At 34.7% G+C, this 15,347-nt stretch overlaps 3 protein-coding genes across 7 annotated transcripts; 1 reads left to right on the forward strand and 2 right to left on the reverse strand.

The window, feature by feature from the left end:
* The first annotated feature begins 382 nt into the window (after nt 1-382).
* Nucleotides 383-2,211, forward strand: LOC129307062 (10 kDa chaperonin, mitochondrial-like). The gene is made up of 3 exons (XM_054947924.1): nt 383-575; nt 1,308-1,447; nt 1,877-2,211. The coding sequence occupies exons 1-3, from the start codon at nt 471-473 to the stop codon at nt 1,923-1,925; spliced, it is 294 nt and encodes a 97-aa protein (XP_054803899.1). The 5' UTR covers nt 383-470; the 3' UTR covers nt 1,926-2,211.
* A 1,068-nt stretch (nt 2,212-3,279) lies between these two features.
* Nucleotides 3,280-5,833, reverse strand: LOC129306869 (serine carboxypeptidase-like 46). Of its 2 annotated transcripts, none has more exons than XM_054947641.1 (10): nt 5,492-5,833; nt 5,297-5,398; nt 5,041-5,202; nt 4,832-4,924; nt 4,687-4,757; nt 4,323-4,604; nt 4,112-4,236; nt 3,903-3,995; nt 3,647-3,764; nt 3,280-3,549 (listed from the first exon to the last, which is right to left on the reverse strand). In XM_054947641.1, the coding sequence occupies exons 1-10, from the start codon at nt 5,739-5,741 to the stop codon at nt 3,391-3,393; spliced, it is 1,455 nt and encodes a 484-aa protein (XP_054803616.1). In that variant the 5' UTR covers nt 5,742-5,833; the 3' UTR covers nt 3,280-3,390. The 2 variants fall into 2 exon arrangements, with proteins under 2 accessions (XP_054803616.1, XP_054803617.1); XM_054947642.1 differs by having other exon boundaries at nt 5,107-5,202; nt 5,492-5,832.
* A 4,705-nt stretch (nt 5,834-10,538) lies between these two features.
* On the reverse strand, nt 10,539-14,848 carry LOC129304412 (uncharacterized). Of its 4 annotated transcripts, XM_054944049.1 has the most exons (8): nt 14,707-14,799; nt 14,302-14,414; nt 13,606-13,748; nt 12,258-13,046; nt 12,033-12,167; nt 11,636-11,727; nt 11,106-11,174; nt 10,539-10,971 (listed from the first exon to the last, which is right to left on the reverse strand). In XM_054944049.1, the coding sequence occupies exons 3-8, from the start codon at nt 13,739-13,741 to the stop codon at nt 10,564-10,566; spliced, it is 1,629 nt and encodes a 542-aa protein (XP_054800024.1). In that variant the 5' UTR covers nt 13,742-13,748; nt 14,302-14,414; nt 14,707-14,799; the 3' UTR covers nt 10,539-10,563. The 4 variants fall into 4 exon arrangements, with proteins under 4 accessions (XP_054800024.1, XP_054800027.1, XP_054800023.1 ...); XM_054944052.1 differs by lacking the exon at nt 14,302-14,414 and having other exon boundaries at nt 10,539-10,934; nt 14,707-14,848; XM_054944048.1 differs by lacking the exon at nt 14,302-14,414 and having other exon boundaries at nt 14,707-14,848.
* Nucleotides 14,849-15,347: the final 499 nt, after the last annotated feature.

The raw sequence follows: 15,347 nt of genomic DNA on the forward strand, positions 1-15,347 counted from the left end.
GCTTTGGTTATTAATGTGTGTAATAATTTTTTGTGATTAATAAAATTAATTCTGTTTGGCCGGAAGAACAAAATGTGTGTCTCAGTTAAATTAGTTTATGGACAAGAATAGTGCAAATAATTGTACCGTATCTAGGGCTGTAATAGCTGCTTAGGTGTTGTTTAATGAAAGTATGAAACTATAAAAGTGATCAAGAAACAAGGCCATCTAAATTTAACTAGAGTATAAAAAATTATTATTATTATTATTTTTTTACCATCAACCTAAAATTATTTTTTCGAGATTATTATTATTATTTGGCAGTAAAGAAAGTAGTTGTTTTTTGTGAGACCGTAAATATTGACCAGGCGAGGTAAAACCCCTGCAAAACCCTAACTGTGCTTAGATTTCTCTAGAAGGTTTGCTGAAGTTTGATTTAGTTCTTCGCAGCCTCTCACTCCTTACTCGCTTCTCCTGTTTTTGTCTACACAATGGCAAAGCGCTTGGCTCCCTTGCTTAATCGCGTTTTGGTGGAGAAAATCGTTCCCCCATCCAAAACTAACGCCGGGATTTTGCTACCTGAGAAATCCAGTAAGGTGGATCCTCTTATTCATTTCGAACCCGTTTCATTTCTTGCTTCTGGTTGTTGCGTGTTGATCTAAAAATTTCAGCTTGCCTCTCACTGTTTACCTCTGCTTTTATCAGTTTCTGGTCTCTAATTTCCTTGAAAATTTTATGTTGTCCACTTTTTGTGAGATAAATTAGATGATGGATGCTTTCTTCTTTCAGTAATTGTTCACATCTGTAAAGAAGGAAGTAGGAAGTACTGAGTAGTATTCTGTAGGAAAGGTCCTATCATTACGGTCCCTTTGACTTGACAATTAGACAGATTAAAGATATTCAGACTTACAATCCTATAACTTGCGTCGGATGGCGTTGTTACCTGCTTCTCACTTCTCTTCTAATGGGATTAGAAATTGCACAATTTCAAAGGAACCAATCAACAAATAATGCATATCGTTATACACTCATCACATCTCACTAGCTCCCAGTAGATATGGGTTGACCACGGCGTTGGAAATTTTTCCTATGAAATCGGGCTTTGGATGAAAACCATCTACCAAGGATTTTTGTTTGGATTGCCATACCATGGTGCATGATCAAGAGTAAATGTTTTGTTGTATGGTTAAAGGTGCTGGACTTTGAAGAAGGACTGGAATCTCAGTTTGGTTCATGGCTTGCACAAAAAAAAAAAAAAGAATAAATTGAGTTTTTGCTGTGTTAGAGTATTATGATGACCTGGTAATTATGCGTTTGTGCTGCTGTAGCTAAATTCTGGAAAAGTTATTGCCGTGGGCCCTGGCATTCATGATAATGAGGGAAAGCTAACTCCTGTAGCTGTAAAGGAGGGTGACACTGTCCTTTTACCTGAATATGGAGGAACTGAGGTGAAGCTTGGTGACAAAGAGTACGTGCACGTTTCTCTAGGGTTGTGTTTCTCTTATTATTTTTTGATTATTTTGGTGATCATTATCATTTTTTTATTATTATTACAAGCTAACAATCCTTGAATCACATGGCTCTAAATCATTATATGTAATGCATTTTCTTTATGAAAAATGCCAATGTTCCTAGAGCAATCTAATCGAAAGTCATTTCAGCTCCCCTCCTCTTCCCCAACAAAATTTCTCCCTGTTTTCTTGTGTTATTCCTTTTTCTGAGAGCACGAATGCTAAGAGCTATCTTGTTGGCCAACATGTTTGCTATAAAAACTGAAGCACCCCCCCCCCCGGGGGGGGTGTTCTGGGGAACACTCGTCTGTTATTTTTAGTTGCAATATATGCTGGTTGTCAAGTCTCAGTAATTAGACTATAATGTGTTTAATTTCTTATTGCAGGTATCATTTATATCGTGATGAAGATCTACTGGGGACACTGCATGATTGATGTTCTGCTCACCTTTGACCAATTAGTGGATTCAACCTCTGCTGCGAAACTATGATTATATAAAGAAGTTCAGCTGTTTTGAGCGTTCTCATTCTGTTCTAGTTTTGATAAATTGAATGCAGATCCCTGTTGTCGACTTTTGTTGCACGCTTGAACCGACATTGATTCAATTGGAAAGCTCAAACACTTCCGTGTTTACAAGTTGAACCATAATACTCCCCGGCCTTTAATGTAACATGCTCAAGACATTTTCACGTGAATTAAGAAAAATTATTGTATTGCTTTATTTGTTTTAAAACATCCAAGTATTCTTATCATACCCCTATTAATTAAAGTGATATAAATACCTTCACTCAGGTCACGAGAAGGCTATTAAAATTCTTGAAATGAAAATGAAACATTATTTGATATTCTGACTGGGCAATTTATAATTTGGACTAGCTTTTATTTTTGAAAGGTACTTTATATAAATAATTGGAGAGAGTAGATCAGTAGTTATTGTCAAAAATCATTACTAATTTTGAGGCCCAAAATTAAATTAAATAAATAAAAAGAAAGGAAGTGAAATATTTTGGATTAGCGTACAAATCAAGATCAACCGCCACTATTTAAGGGTGATTATTAGTCAAAAATTCCTGCTTGGGGGTTAAAACAACTTTTTTTTCAATGAATAGGATGCTAGGTTAGCCTTCTAGTGTATCAAGTGGTGGATGAGCAAAATAAAAGAGCAACGAAAGTGAGTGAGGGAGAGGGAGAAAAGGGAAAAAGTTTGTAGTCTGATATATATATTATAATTGAAAGAATTATATCTAACACCCTCTTAAAAAAATTAATTAAATATAAAGATTAATAATAAGTTTTATTTAAAAAAAATAAATTATATTTTTATTTTAACAATAACTCATTACACATTGATTTTTATTTATAATTAATGCTCTTGAAAGGTCATCTGGTGTGATTTTTCTTTTATAGTTTGAGTTTGAAATATTTTTTTTTTCATGGAAGTCCCTCTTTTCATTTTAGTCAAATCCGGAACTTTTTTTGGCCCATAGATCCTACAGTTATTCTTTAGTAATGCCATTTTCTTTTTACGACCATAGATTGCATGTGCGAATATTATCCAAAGTTTCTAACTCTTACCATTACAATGTAAAGCAGGGGGAGGCTACTGTATACTATTATGGTCGTGTGGAAGAAAGATTTTTTTTTTTTTGGGTGTGTGGTGGTTTCCCGCCGGGGGATTTTGAGGTTACGTTGGGGGAGGAAGCGCGCGCCCTCACGCACATAAATGTATATATCGAGAGAGAGAGAGAGAGAGAGAGAGAGAGAGAGAGACAGAGAGAGAGAGACCAAGTTGAGAATCAGATAGCTTCTTATAGCAATAGTCAATTCCAGTAATGGTTCATTATGAAACTCTGGTTTATTTCACAAGGTGATTGGTGAAACAGGGTTATAGGTGATTTGTTTATCTTGAAGGGGCTGCATCCGGAAGGGGCTTTCCCTCGAGCAATGCTTTGAATAGAATGAGTGATCTCTCTGGCTGTGAAAATGGAGCTTCATGACCTGCCCCTCTTATGGTGGCAAATGATAAGATGTTACCGTAAACTTGTGTCCATCCAGCAACCTAACAATTTTGCAAAGAAGGTTGAGCAGAATGGTATGTCAGTGTTTAAAGTTGTAACAGAAGTTATCAGGATCTCTTAAATTTTCTAGCAACTAACCTGTTTCCCCTTGAACCAGGCTCTATAAGGCACAGTCGTATTAAGTCCTAGCTCCTTGGCTAATTTATTCACCATAGAACGTGTCCCGGTCAATGGGATCACTGAATCTTGATCTCCACTGCATACAAACCACTTTGCTTGCAGTCAATACACAGACATTTAATACCCACAAAAAAATCTAGATGTCTAATGGTAGTTGGTAGGTGGTTTAAAAAAAAAAAAAAGCAATATCTTGAAGAGAATAAACAATACCAACCTGTACACGAAAACCTGGATGCCAGACTCAACAAGTTCACCTAGAATAGGAACTGTCGGTTTTTCTAGATTATGATAGTCGTACGCGAGCACCCTATTATGGTGGTGTTAATCACGTAAGCCAGCAAGACCAAGTTCAGAACAAAGGAGGAAAACCACGGCCATAAAAACGAGTTAGGATAGTGCTTTCTTTCAAGCATGAAGACTTACTCGCTACAAACAGACCAATCGATAACTCCCACTAGCTTAGCGTGGAGAGCTTCTTGTACTTCTTTCCTGTTCAAATATGTTGATGTTTCATCTTCCAAACAAACATCTATCTCGGCTGTCTCTTGCTGCATCACCAACGAAAGCAAACAGAGGAAAGTTAATTGTATAACGGTAGGGGAATAAAAAAATCGAGAGAAAGGATGAGCCTTACCGGCTGATTTAGCATCTGAGCCTGCATATCTATGGATGAAAAACAAACATCGAGAGTGACGTCATATTGATTAACGAACTTACCGACCTCCCTCTGTATTAATTTATTCACTTCTGCACAACTGACACTCGGAGTCTCGCTGTGATATTGTCTCCAAATTTGGGAAAAATTGCACACCGTGGTGAATATCTTATAAGTTGAATCTGATATCAGTCCATGTGCCCAAAAAAATTCAGCTCTAGAATTTAGATCAGTATTAAATTCCAGAAGAGGATTCCCTATCTACAAATAACAACATTGAAAGGAGTTATAAAATGCAAATTAGGCTAATTTTTTAAAAAAAAAAAATCTCCTTTGTACTCACAGCTATCCCCTTGAGATTGAACTTTGCTTTGGTTCGAACAATGAGCCGTGCAAGTTGGGGAACGTAGTGACCTGAAAACGGGTATGCTTACAGAATTGTAGTGCTCAAACGAAAATACTGTTTAATATACAAATATATGACCTACCCGCATAGCTCTCCCCCGTCAAGAAGAAATCATTGCTTTCGTACTCTGGGAATCTAGCAAACCAACGTTGTAGGAAAACAAGATTGTCTCTTGCTGTGCAAGAACAATCAGTTCTTTACGAAGAGGAAAAATATCTGAGAGTTTTATTGCATGCTAATATGGAACCTAAAAGTAGTTACGAAGATCTTAAAGAAACAAAGCCAGCTTACCACGCCTAACAGTGAGCATTCTAGTACTACCTAACTGCTTGAATGCGTAAAATGAAGTGAAAGAACCTGTGATTTCATCGTCTACAAATTCATAGAACGATTCATTAGCAGAGTAGGAGAAACCAACACCAGCCGGTGATTCCAAGTATAGCATATTTGCCTCTGCAGCAAGGAGGTAAATAAGAATGATTTTGATTAAAAAAACGGCATACTTAATTGTAGCATTCAATTCGAAGAGCTAAAACTTTTTCACTACCTTTGTTCCAACTATATTCATTTCTCTGGAGAACTTTTTCACTTGGTTTGAAAGGTCCATGTTCAACGAAAGCCCCAGCTCCCACAGACGAACAACCAGGCCCTTCATAATTATAATCCACAAAGCACCTCAACCGCTTCTTTCTCTTCCCTTAGACTTAAATTTTATGCATTTTGTATATAAATAAAAGCATACCTCCATTTAACCAGAGAACAAGTGGCTTAGAAGCAGGTTCTGATTCTGCTTCAACAAAATAGTAAAATAGAGCTCTGTGCTGGTTCTCATCGACAGTAATATAACCTGAGTACTGCTTAAACTTGACCGGCGGCTGCCCTGGCAGACTGGTAATCTTATCAGCTTCTGACAGTGAAGTAACCGACGTAAATATATGTGCAAGAACCACAAATATTAACGTTGCAGCCATGGTAGACGGCTGAGAGATCATGATAAGGTACTAAAATCTGGTGTTTTGAGCAATTGGGAACAGGCTGGGTTAACCAGAGATGGGGAATAAAGCCTTGAAATAAAGCAAACATTGTATAAGGTCTGAATGATTGCTAGATTGCTAAACGTTGTAAAGTAGGAAACTTTTGAGTTCTAGGTTAAAAGCGAAATGTGGTATTGACCCCAAGTCAATGGCCAATGCTTTTGTCTCGCTTTTATTTATCCTTGAGTCGTTTTTGTGTGAATAAAATCTTTCATTTTTAGATTTCTTCTCCAATCACCATCTCAAATTCCTGCAGTGCTCTTCAAGAGAAGATCCGGTCCTTGCTTCTGCTGGTTCTGACGGATTTTCTTTTCTTTTTTTTCTTCTTTCTTTTTGTCCTTTGACACGAATCATATACAGTTAGTTATATACAGTTCAGAAATGCAAAGGAAAAGCGCTGGGCATTTCGAGATGAACTAAAATCTGGTCAACATCTCTCCAGGACAAAGAGTGAACGTTGGGACGCGTTTCTTGTTTGTCTTCCATCATTGGTTTCTTTTGTTAATAAATGGAATTTAAAGTAACTTTGAGCTTGAGCTTTATCTACAGTTAATTATGAGTTATGACAACAAATTCTACTTTTGAAAAAGAAAAATAGTACCTTTTTTTTTTAGAGTTATTAATTGAGGAAAAGCCAAATAAGACTGAAAAAATTTAGGCATAAGTTTAATAAAATATTTTTTATATTTGGACTAATTTGGAGCAGCTCGAATAAGTTTAAAAAAATTCATACCAAATAGCAAAAATGCTTAAATTAAAAAATCACTTTTTTTAAAATATATTAAATATTAATTATTCCCTCCATTAAAAAATGTAAGATATTTTTAATTAAATCTCACCTCATATAATAAAATAGTTACTTACTTTCTAACTAACCCCATCTTTTCATAATTATCTCTATTAAATACCTTATAATAAATATAAAATCATTATCGACACTTTAAAAAAAAAGATAATGATTACACTTTAAATGACTAAAAATACTTTATATTTTTGAACATCTAACTTTTTAAAAAATACTTTACATTTTTAAATGAAAGGAGTAATTGTTTAAATTTTAAACCACTTTATATTAAGATATCATATATTTGAATACGTTATTATAGACATTTTTTTATATTATCATATTTTTATTATTTTTTATTTATAAAATATCTTAATATAATATTTAAAATATATTTTAATATTTATTTTCAAATTTTAAGACCCATATATCATTTTAAAAAAGTTTGAGTCTTTTATATCGTGTATCCCAAAAGATATGTTTTATATTTTTTACAAAATAAAAATATTTAATTTTAAAGCACAAAATTAATTTAAAAAATTAATAATTTAAATATTTAAGCTGGATTTGACTATTTGGGTCAGCCCAAATTTAGCCAACTTGCTTGAATTAATGGCTCAAATGTCTTTATCATGATGTTCATGACAAAACATTGATGATCTACTGCAATGCAATAACAAAGTGAATATGAACAAGTTTACAGCTTAAAAGTTTCGCCAAAACTGAGACGTCTTGGAGGCTCGTTCAGAAGGACAAGTATAAAGCCGTAAAGGGCTGCGGCATATGAAACTCGAGCGCCGTAGCGGGCCATCGGGAGGAGTTTACTGTATACTGATTAGCTTGAAAATAAAAATAAAAAGAAGGTTGAATTGAAAGTTCAGGATAAATGATTTTTTTTTTTATCCAATCCCAGTCAGTTTACTCAGAATTTCAGATAAAACAGCCGCCTTTTGGTTCTTTTTTTTTTAAACAGATATAAATGGTAGTGTGTCCACGTCATTTTTATTTAGACACAGTGAAGCCATTTGAAACAATTGTGTAATAAATCAAGGGCTTCTGGTCCAAAGCTTAAGGTTGTATTTGGATTGATAGATTTGAGTTAAAAATTTAAATTTAAAATTTTTTATTTAAAATCTCAAATTTAAAATTTGTAAATTATAAATTCTTGATTTAAATAATATAAAAAAATTTAAATTATAATATTAAAATCCTTTATTTGGATCTTAAATAAAATTTTATATTTTATATTTAAATTTAAAGACAACTTGAAAAATGTTGACGATTTGGTTCTAATCAAAGTTGGTGATCTAGTCTTGATTAGAGGTGTCAGCTCAATCTTGATTAACTCTGGTTGTTCGAACCCTTAAACCTGAATGTCATCAATGATTCAATCTTGATTAACAATGGTAGTCTTGTCTCGGTTGATGCCCGCAATCCAGTCCCAACAATGCCTACGAATTAGCACGAGACAATGATAGTAGTCTAAGAGTTGCGGATTTGACCTAGATGATAACACCAAATCATTTCTTGTTAATACTAATGTTTGGCTTCAAACAATGAAGGTGGACAAATAGAAGTTGGTGATCACAAACTGGTCCCAAACAATGACAACAGTGGTGGACTAGCACTAGTTGGATATGGTGGACCATCACCAGGCAATGCAGTGAACCGATACCAAATGACAGCAGTGGACTAGCATCAAATGATGGTGGTAGATCAACACTAGGTGGTGGAGGAGGGTGATTAAAAGTGAATTCAATTTTGAAATTCCAAAACCTAATCAATGCCAGAAGTTCAGTCTTGGTTAAAGTAAGTCATTTGGTCCTGATTGGTGCTGACATTCTTATCTTGGTTGATATCAACTGTTCGATCCAAGATGATGTCAATAGTCCGGCCCCAATCAAGGTCATTTCAATCCTGGTCGAAGTTGGTTGTTCGGTGCTAGCGGTTTAGTCCTAGTTGAAGTCATTCATGCAGTCTCCGTTGGGGCCATCGGTCCAATCCCAATCGACAATGTCAGAGGCAAAAAGTTAGTGAAATCAACAAACAAACACAAAGGAAAAGAGAAAAACAAGAGTTTAAAAATGATTTTAAATTACAAAAGAATTGAGTGGCATTTAAATTCAGATTTGAATCAAATCTACATCCACACATTTTTAATTATCCAAAAATAGATTTCACTCAAATTTAAATTCAAATTCAAATTCATATTTATCCAAACATAACATAAGATTATTTTTCATGCAAAGCAAAGTGAGGATGAGTATGGTCCGATTTAGGACAATCCCATGCCACCGGGGTATGATGATCTAATCTAGTTTCCATGTGATAAAACTAACTCCAAAGGAAGGTATCTGAAAATTCGAAGACCGGTACATTCACTCAAAAATATACAAGCAGCAGGAGAAAGTCTTTTAAGTTTTAACCCTTTAAAGAGCAAAATATTATATTTTGCCTCTCCGGTAAAAATTACTGACACTATCTATATTTTTAATTTCCTAAGCCAGTAATTGCAATTGCAATCCCATTGAAAATGACAAATTTCAGCATCAAATCTTTTGTTGGGAAATTCAATTAGAAGAGGAAATAATAATGGCTATGACAAATGCTATTTTTCTTTACTTTTTTTCAATTAGATAGCTGTTTTTAAATGCTTTTGGAGTTTTTCTAGCTCACTACAAGCATGTTCATAAGCATTCGAGTAAGTGTTAATTCTGTCTCCACTACTGCAGAAATCGTACCATCCTTAATTACCACTGGTTACTTGCATTGCTGATTTTCCTTTGTTCATTTTGTTGCCGAGAAGCTGCCCATCAATCTACACACCTAACTGCCTTGCCATGGCCCACGAGGCCGTATGAACGATGAAGACGTATTTTTTTAGTATAATGTGTTATATCTCTAAAAAAAACTTTTTTTTTTTTCATTTCAACAAATACCACCCCCCGCCCAAAACCGAAAACATCTCACCCTGCACGTCAAACAATGATTGAATTTATTTACCAACTATGGGATACACAGTTCGTGTAGCCACATTGGCTGGGGGACTGTTGAGGACTATTTTGTAATGTCAACTGTTGCGGAGGTAAACGTCATATTGTAGTAAAGAGGTATAATTATACTTTTTAGAATACATTTGGTTTACTCATCAACTGAGGTTAGAGGTGATCCCAACCTCTATTAGGGAGCAAGAAGCTCATTACAGCGTCTCATATTTTGTTTGGATGAAAAAAATATTGAATGGACTTCTGGAATAAAACCAGTGTTACATTCAAAGTTATTCGATGAAACTTTTCAACACAACGCCCATTAAAAACGTTACAATGTCTCATATTTTATTAATATATATTAATACTATAATTATTACAACTTATTAATATTATATTATAATTTATATTATAATACATATGACTTAAATATAATTATAATTAATATATACCTATAATATTGTAACAATTTCTCTAAATATAAATATTCTAAATTATAACAATAAAAAATAATTATAATTATCTTATGTGATTTATAATTTATTAATGTTTCTTACAATTTTAGTCTTTTTTTTAATCTACTTTTTTAAAAAAAATTGTAATTTTAGATTTAATATTTTTTTAGAGAAATATTAAATTAATTACAAAAGTATAAACCAAAAAAATTCATACTTATTTTTATTATTATATATCCCTACTGACTTTTAAATTAAATCATCCAAATAAATTTTAATTTGTTCAATTAACTTTTAAAACAAAAAGCTATCCAAACATAAATCACGTTAAAGTCACCGATTTTTTATCTAACATCAGTTCACTAACCTCAATTGACTCTAACCTTAATTATAAATTTTTTTAATTCAAACACACATTTAAACTCTATAGACCGCCGTTACTTGTTGGTTCTTCCTTGAACCATTTTGGTTCAAGAGATTATTCACACATTATTTATTAGCGTCCGCGTAACATAATTACCCCATTACGAATTTAAATGTTACTTTAAACATCTTTAGTTCTCACAGAGTAAAATTGGAGATAAAAGTACAAGAATATCCATAGCATAAACGAGTTTCTGTCTTCTAGAAAACTCCCACCAACAGCCAAGACTCCATGAGTCTGACATCAAATCATACTCCCAAATAAAACAAACAAGTAACAAGATCCTCCAGAGCAGGGAAGCGTAACAATCAACACAGGGCAGGTCAAATGATGGCAAAACTCTAAAGGGGAAGTTTAAAGACCTAGTCCAACTGTACGGCCATCTCTTCGACGGAGACCTGCTGTGTACTGCTTCTCCAGGTCCAATTGGAGCTGTTCCCTCTGCTTCTCCACATTTTGGTCGTTGAGACTTTGCTCCGCCTTGGGATCGCCCTTCACACCCTACAATTGGCCATAGGCACCAATGCAACCTCAGACTCTAAAACTGTGTTAGTAAGGGGAAAACTCCAACGGAGCCAGCCAGACTATTCAGGAACAAGTTAAATAAAAAGGAAAAATATCTCCTGATGCTATTATCTCGTTAAATAGGGCAGTAGGTCAATCAAGACTTACCATGAGTTTGTTGAACTTCTCTTGTCGTTCCCTATCAGAAAACAGCGCTGTATCCCAGCGGTGACCAGACTATAACATTCGGCGTGTGCATTTTTGGAGCAGCAAATGAATGAGTAGCAGTTTATAGCAAATGTCACACATATAAAGTATAAACAAATGCCGAGACAAATAAAAAAGCTCAACAGTGTTATAATAAATATAGCACCTCAATATTCCGTAACCATAACAACCCAACCCACATTCTCTCCGCTCATGTAAACAAATCACGTTGAGGCTCAACTAGTAAGACCTAATAAGAGAAAAGGATCTTCCCATGAAGAGCTTGACTGAGAGGTTGTCAGGTTAAGCTTCTCCACCATTAAAATCAAATCACTTTTGAGATCATGTGAATGACAATAACTCACTCGACATAAATTTCAGAATATCTGATGGTTAAAATAAAACTTGACCCCTTAAAAGTACCGTGAACATGATTTCAGATCACAATTAACCCAAAAAAATTGGAAAATGTGTTAAAAAGTCAAAGATACCTCTTCTGCTTGTGTATTCTTCTTATTGCCCCACAGGAGCTTCTTCTTTTGGTCAGTAGTCAAGCAACCAACGCCAACTAGGTTTTTGTTAACTGCCATTCAACAAAACTTCCAGATGAATATAACATAGCTTCTGAAAGAAATTAGAACATAAATTAAGTGGTTTTAGACTAAAATTGCACTAGCAAAAGCCAGAGACAACATGAAAATCAGATATACTAGTCATGCAGTAAGATTAGACAAGATATAATAGAGCTTCAAACCACTTCTACCTTGTGCACCAGGGTTAAAAATATATTCAAGACAAACCCCCAAGTTTCTTAGAAAACAAGTCAATCATTGGAGGTCAAGCCATGTTGCAAAATTAGGTCAATTGCAATGGAAAAGAGATGCATACCTAATTCAGCTGCCTTCATGGCTGCAACCTTTGCACTATTTAGATCATTGACAAATTCTGAACCACTGGTCTGGGTAGTCCCTAAATTCACATTACTCTCCTGAGGATGCTTTGAACTTGAAGTCTGGCTTTCATCTGCTTTTAGTTTAGGAAAATTTAAAGTTAAAAAATGGTATCGAAAAATTGTGGAAGCTATAAGTACAAGTAATATTTGAAAAAACGCACCATATTCAGTGCCAAAACACTTTGTTTTTTTCACAGAAGATTCTTTATCTTCACTACTGATTTGCTCCCCAGCTTTTCTGGTGTTTCTATCCAGGTCCTCACCACTTTCTGAGTCCCTACCAGATTTCTTACCATCCAGCTCCCTTTGTTCACTCTCATAAGCTTCTTTTAGACGATATTTAGCACTGTCTTTCCGTGAACCTGAGTCATCTCTTTGGCTCCTTGACTCTGAATAGGAGACTGCCCGATCACTTCTGTAATCTCTATAACTTCTGTGTGAATCTCTTCTTTCATCTCGGTAATCACTGTCCCTTGTACGCCTCTCCCTTTCTACATCATCATATGGAGAATGCTTCCTTCCAGATCCAGATCTTTCATATAAAGTATCCTTCCCTTTATATTTTGGATGCTCCGAGAAGGTTTCTCTATCCTTTTCCTTGCTCCTATAATCAGAGCCCCTATACTCTGACCTATCATGCTTGTCACGAGAATATTTGTCGGCAGTGTGTGCATGATCTTTGGACCTATTATCACTCCCTTCTCTTGTATGATCACCCCTTGAATACTTGTCATGTCTAGGGTAATCTTCATTTCTAGAGTGGCTGTAGGAGCTCCGAGATGACTGTCTATCGGAATGTCTAAAAGAATCACTGCTCCTGCCATGGTGATTCTTTCCATAATCTCTGTCTTCTTCCCTACCATTATTCTTCCTTGCATGATAGTCAGAGACATTTACAGAGCCTCCCCTCGATGGATTTGGATCTGGGCTGCGTTCATTCTTAGGGCTACCTGAATGTGAATAAGAGTATCAAACACAACTCTCATTAGCAGAGCTTAGCATTAATAGTGCAAAAATATTATCAATCCCAATTAAACATCAACAGGCAATATAAGAAAACTTGGAGAGGCAACCTTCAAAACATCTACTTGAATCTAGACAGCCCCACCAACTCACTCCCATTTTCCTAATTTACTTCAAGAGCCCACAAATTTATTTTATTTGGCAATGGAAAACACAGATCTCCATAGGGGCTAGGATCACCATTCATCAAGGTTAGCACCAGTCTACATTTTGAAGGGCATCACCAGAAGATAACATATTTTAGAATCCTTCAAAACTCCAGTGAGTTCATCATGACAGAAAGAAGCCCAGCAGCATCATTAGTCATCTAAGTTACAGCATATAAAGCAACACAGATGAATGACATGGAGGATGTGTGTGTGTGTGGCCATTTTTAACACCAACACAGATTGTAGAACGCAGATACCTACCAACTCAAAATTATTATGATTTACTAAAAGAGCATTGTGACTGCTAAAAGAAATCAGAAAGTTAAAAGATTCCAACCGTCAGATGATGGCAATCCATCAGCTGGAGAATGACGGCGATAATTCCTATGAGATGCATCACCAGAAGGCTTGCGAAATGCATTTTTTGTATCAGTATTGTCATGTGTTAGAGGCTGCAAGTTTGAGTCCATCATGCCAGGTCTAATAAAGCACCAAACCGAGGATTATAAGTCAATGATGCAAGATATCAAAGACCTTGATGGAAAAGATAAGGTAAAGAAAAAAGTTTAATGGTACTAATAAATTCTGAATAATTCAACCAAGGAGAAGCTAAAATTTTACAATCAGGGATAGCAAATCAGGCAATTTCCAGCTACTAATTTGAGAAGAAAAAAATTAGAAGTATGCAGAAGAATATTGTTTAACCCTTATGCAATGTCATCATATGAAGATTTTGAGGTGATACAATCGTAATGTAATTAATACAATCAACTCAATAAAGGAATTAAAGACGCCAGGAAAAAGAACATGAAAATTCTGTCATGGATGCTGAACAAGCATTTTCCAAACCCCAATTTACAGGTGAATAAAGACAGAGGATATTACTATTAATAATGTGTTCACCCTGAATCACTAGTATCTTGCACAAAATGTTGAGCTTTCTCTCAGAACGAACATGTATTCATGTGCACCTAATTCTAGAGAGAGAGAAACAAAAGGGATAAAGAGTGAAAAAGAAAAAGGGTTTTATTACTTTTCCTTCTCTTCTGCTTCACGGTTAGTAAAAAGAAGGCCCAAACGCACTCATAGATCAGAAAAACCCGATATCTAATATGCAGAATCCCCGCATCGTTCTGGTTCTTGAATCTTGATAAGAGTTTAACACAAAGCATCAGTTGAACAAAACCTTCATATCTTTTTCTCACTGAATTAAGCAGTAGCGTGAGCAAAGCCAGCTAATAACGTAAATTAATCTGTGTTTCCTACTCCGCGTCCTCAGCTATCATGCGAAAAATATTAATATAAACTAAAAAAATCAAATAATTCTAACATATTCTAACGAGATTAACAAAGAAGATGCGCGCCCCGGAGAAATAATTCCACGAAACGGTGCATGGAACCAGATAGGGAGAAAGGAAACAGAGAAAGGAAATAAAACCTGCGAGCTTCCGTACTTCAAAATGCAGACAATTGAATCATTTGATTGTGGGGATATGTGATGTGAGAAACCCTCGCGCCTGCAAAATATCGTTCCCCTGCACGTCTCGGATATTTGGGTTTTTGCCCAGCGAAAATGCTTATATGCATTTTGTTTTTTTTTCCTTTTCTTTTCCTTTTTGGATGAAACGCTTTGCATACATTGCATCCGACTTCACATATTTTTTAAAAATATATACTTATAAATTTAACATCAAAATACTTGATCAAGTAATAATTAATATATTTTTATTCAATTAAATTAAAATTAATGTGTTTTAACGTATTAAAAATATAATAATAATAATAATCTATTAAATAGTGTGTTAAAAATATGAAAAATATCATATAATATATATATATATATATCTTAATTTGACTAGATATAAGTGCCTTAAACATAAATTTTCCTTTTTAAAAATAAGTCTCAGGCATGATTATATGTGAATGAGAGATCACTTGAAATTTTATAGGATGTGACATTATTAGTAATATAAGTTAGCACAATTTTTTTTATGGAAGAAGATAAGGTAGTGCAATTTATTTTAGCTGTTGATATCACAATCTAATTTGTATAATTTTATATCATGTATGATGGACCTC

The sequence above is a fragment of the Prosopis cineraria genome, unplaced genomic scaffold (assembly GCF_029017545.1).
Source record: "Prosopis cineraria cultivar Desert tree isolate PC_DT_omini unplaced genomic scaffold, ASM2901754v1 PC3, whole genome shotgun sequence".
NCBI lineage: Eukaryota > Viridiplantae > Streptophyta > Magnoliopsida > Fabales > Fabaceae > Prosopis > Prosopis cineraria.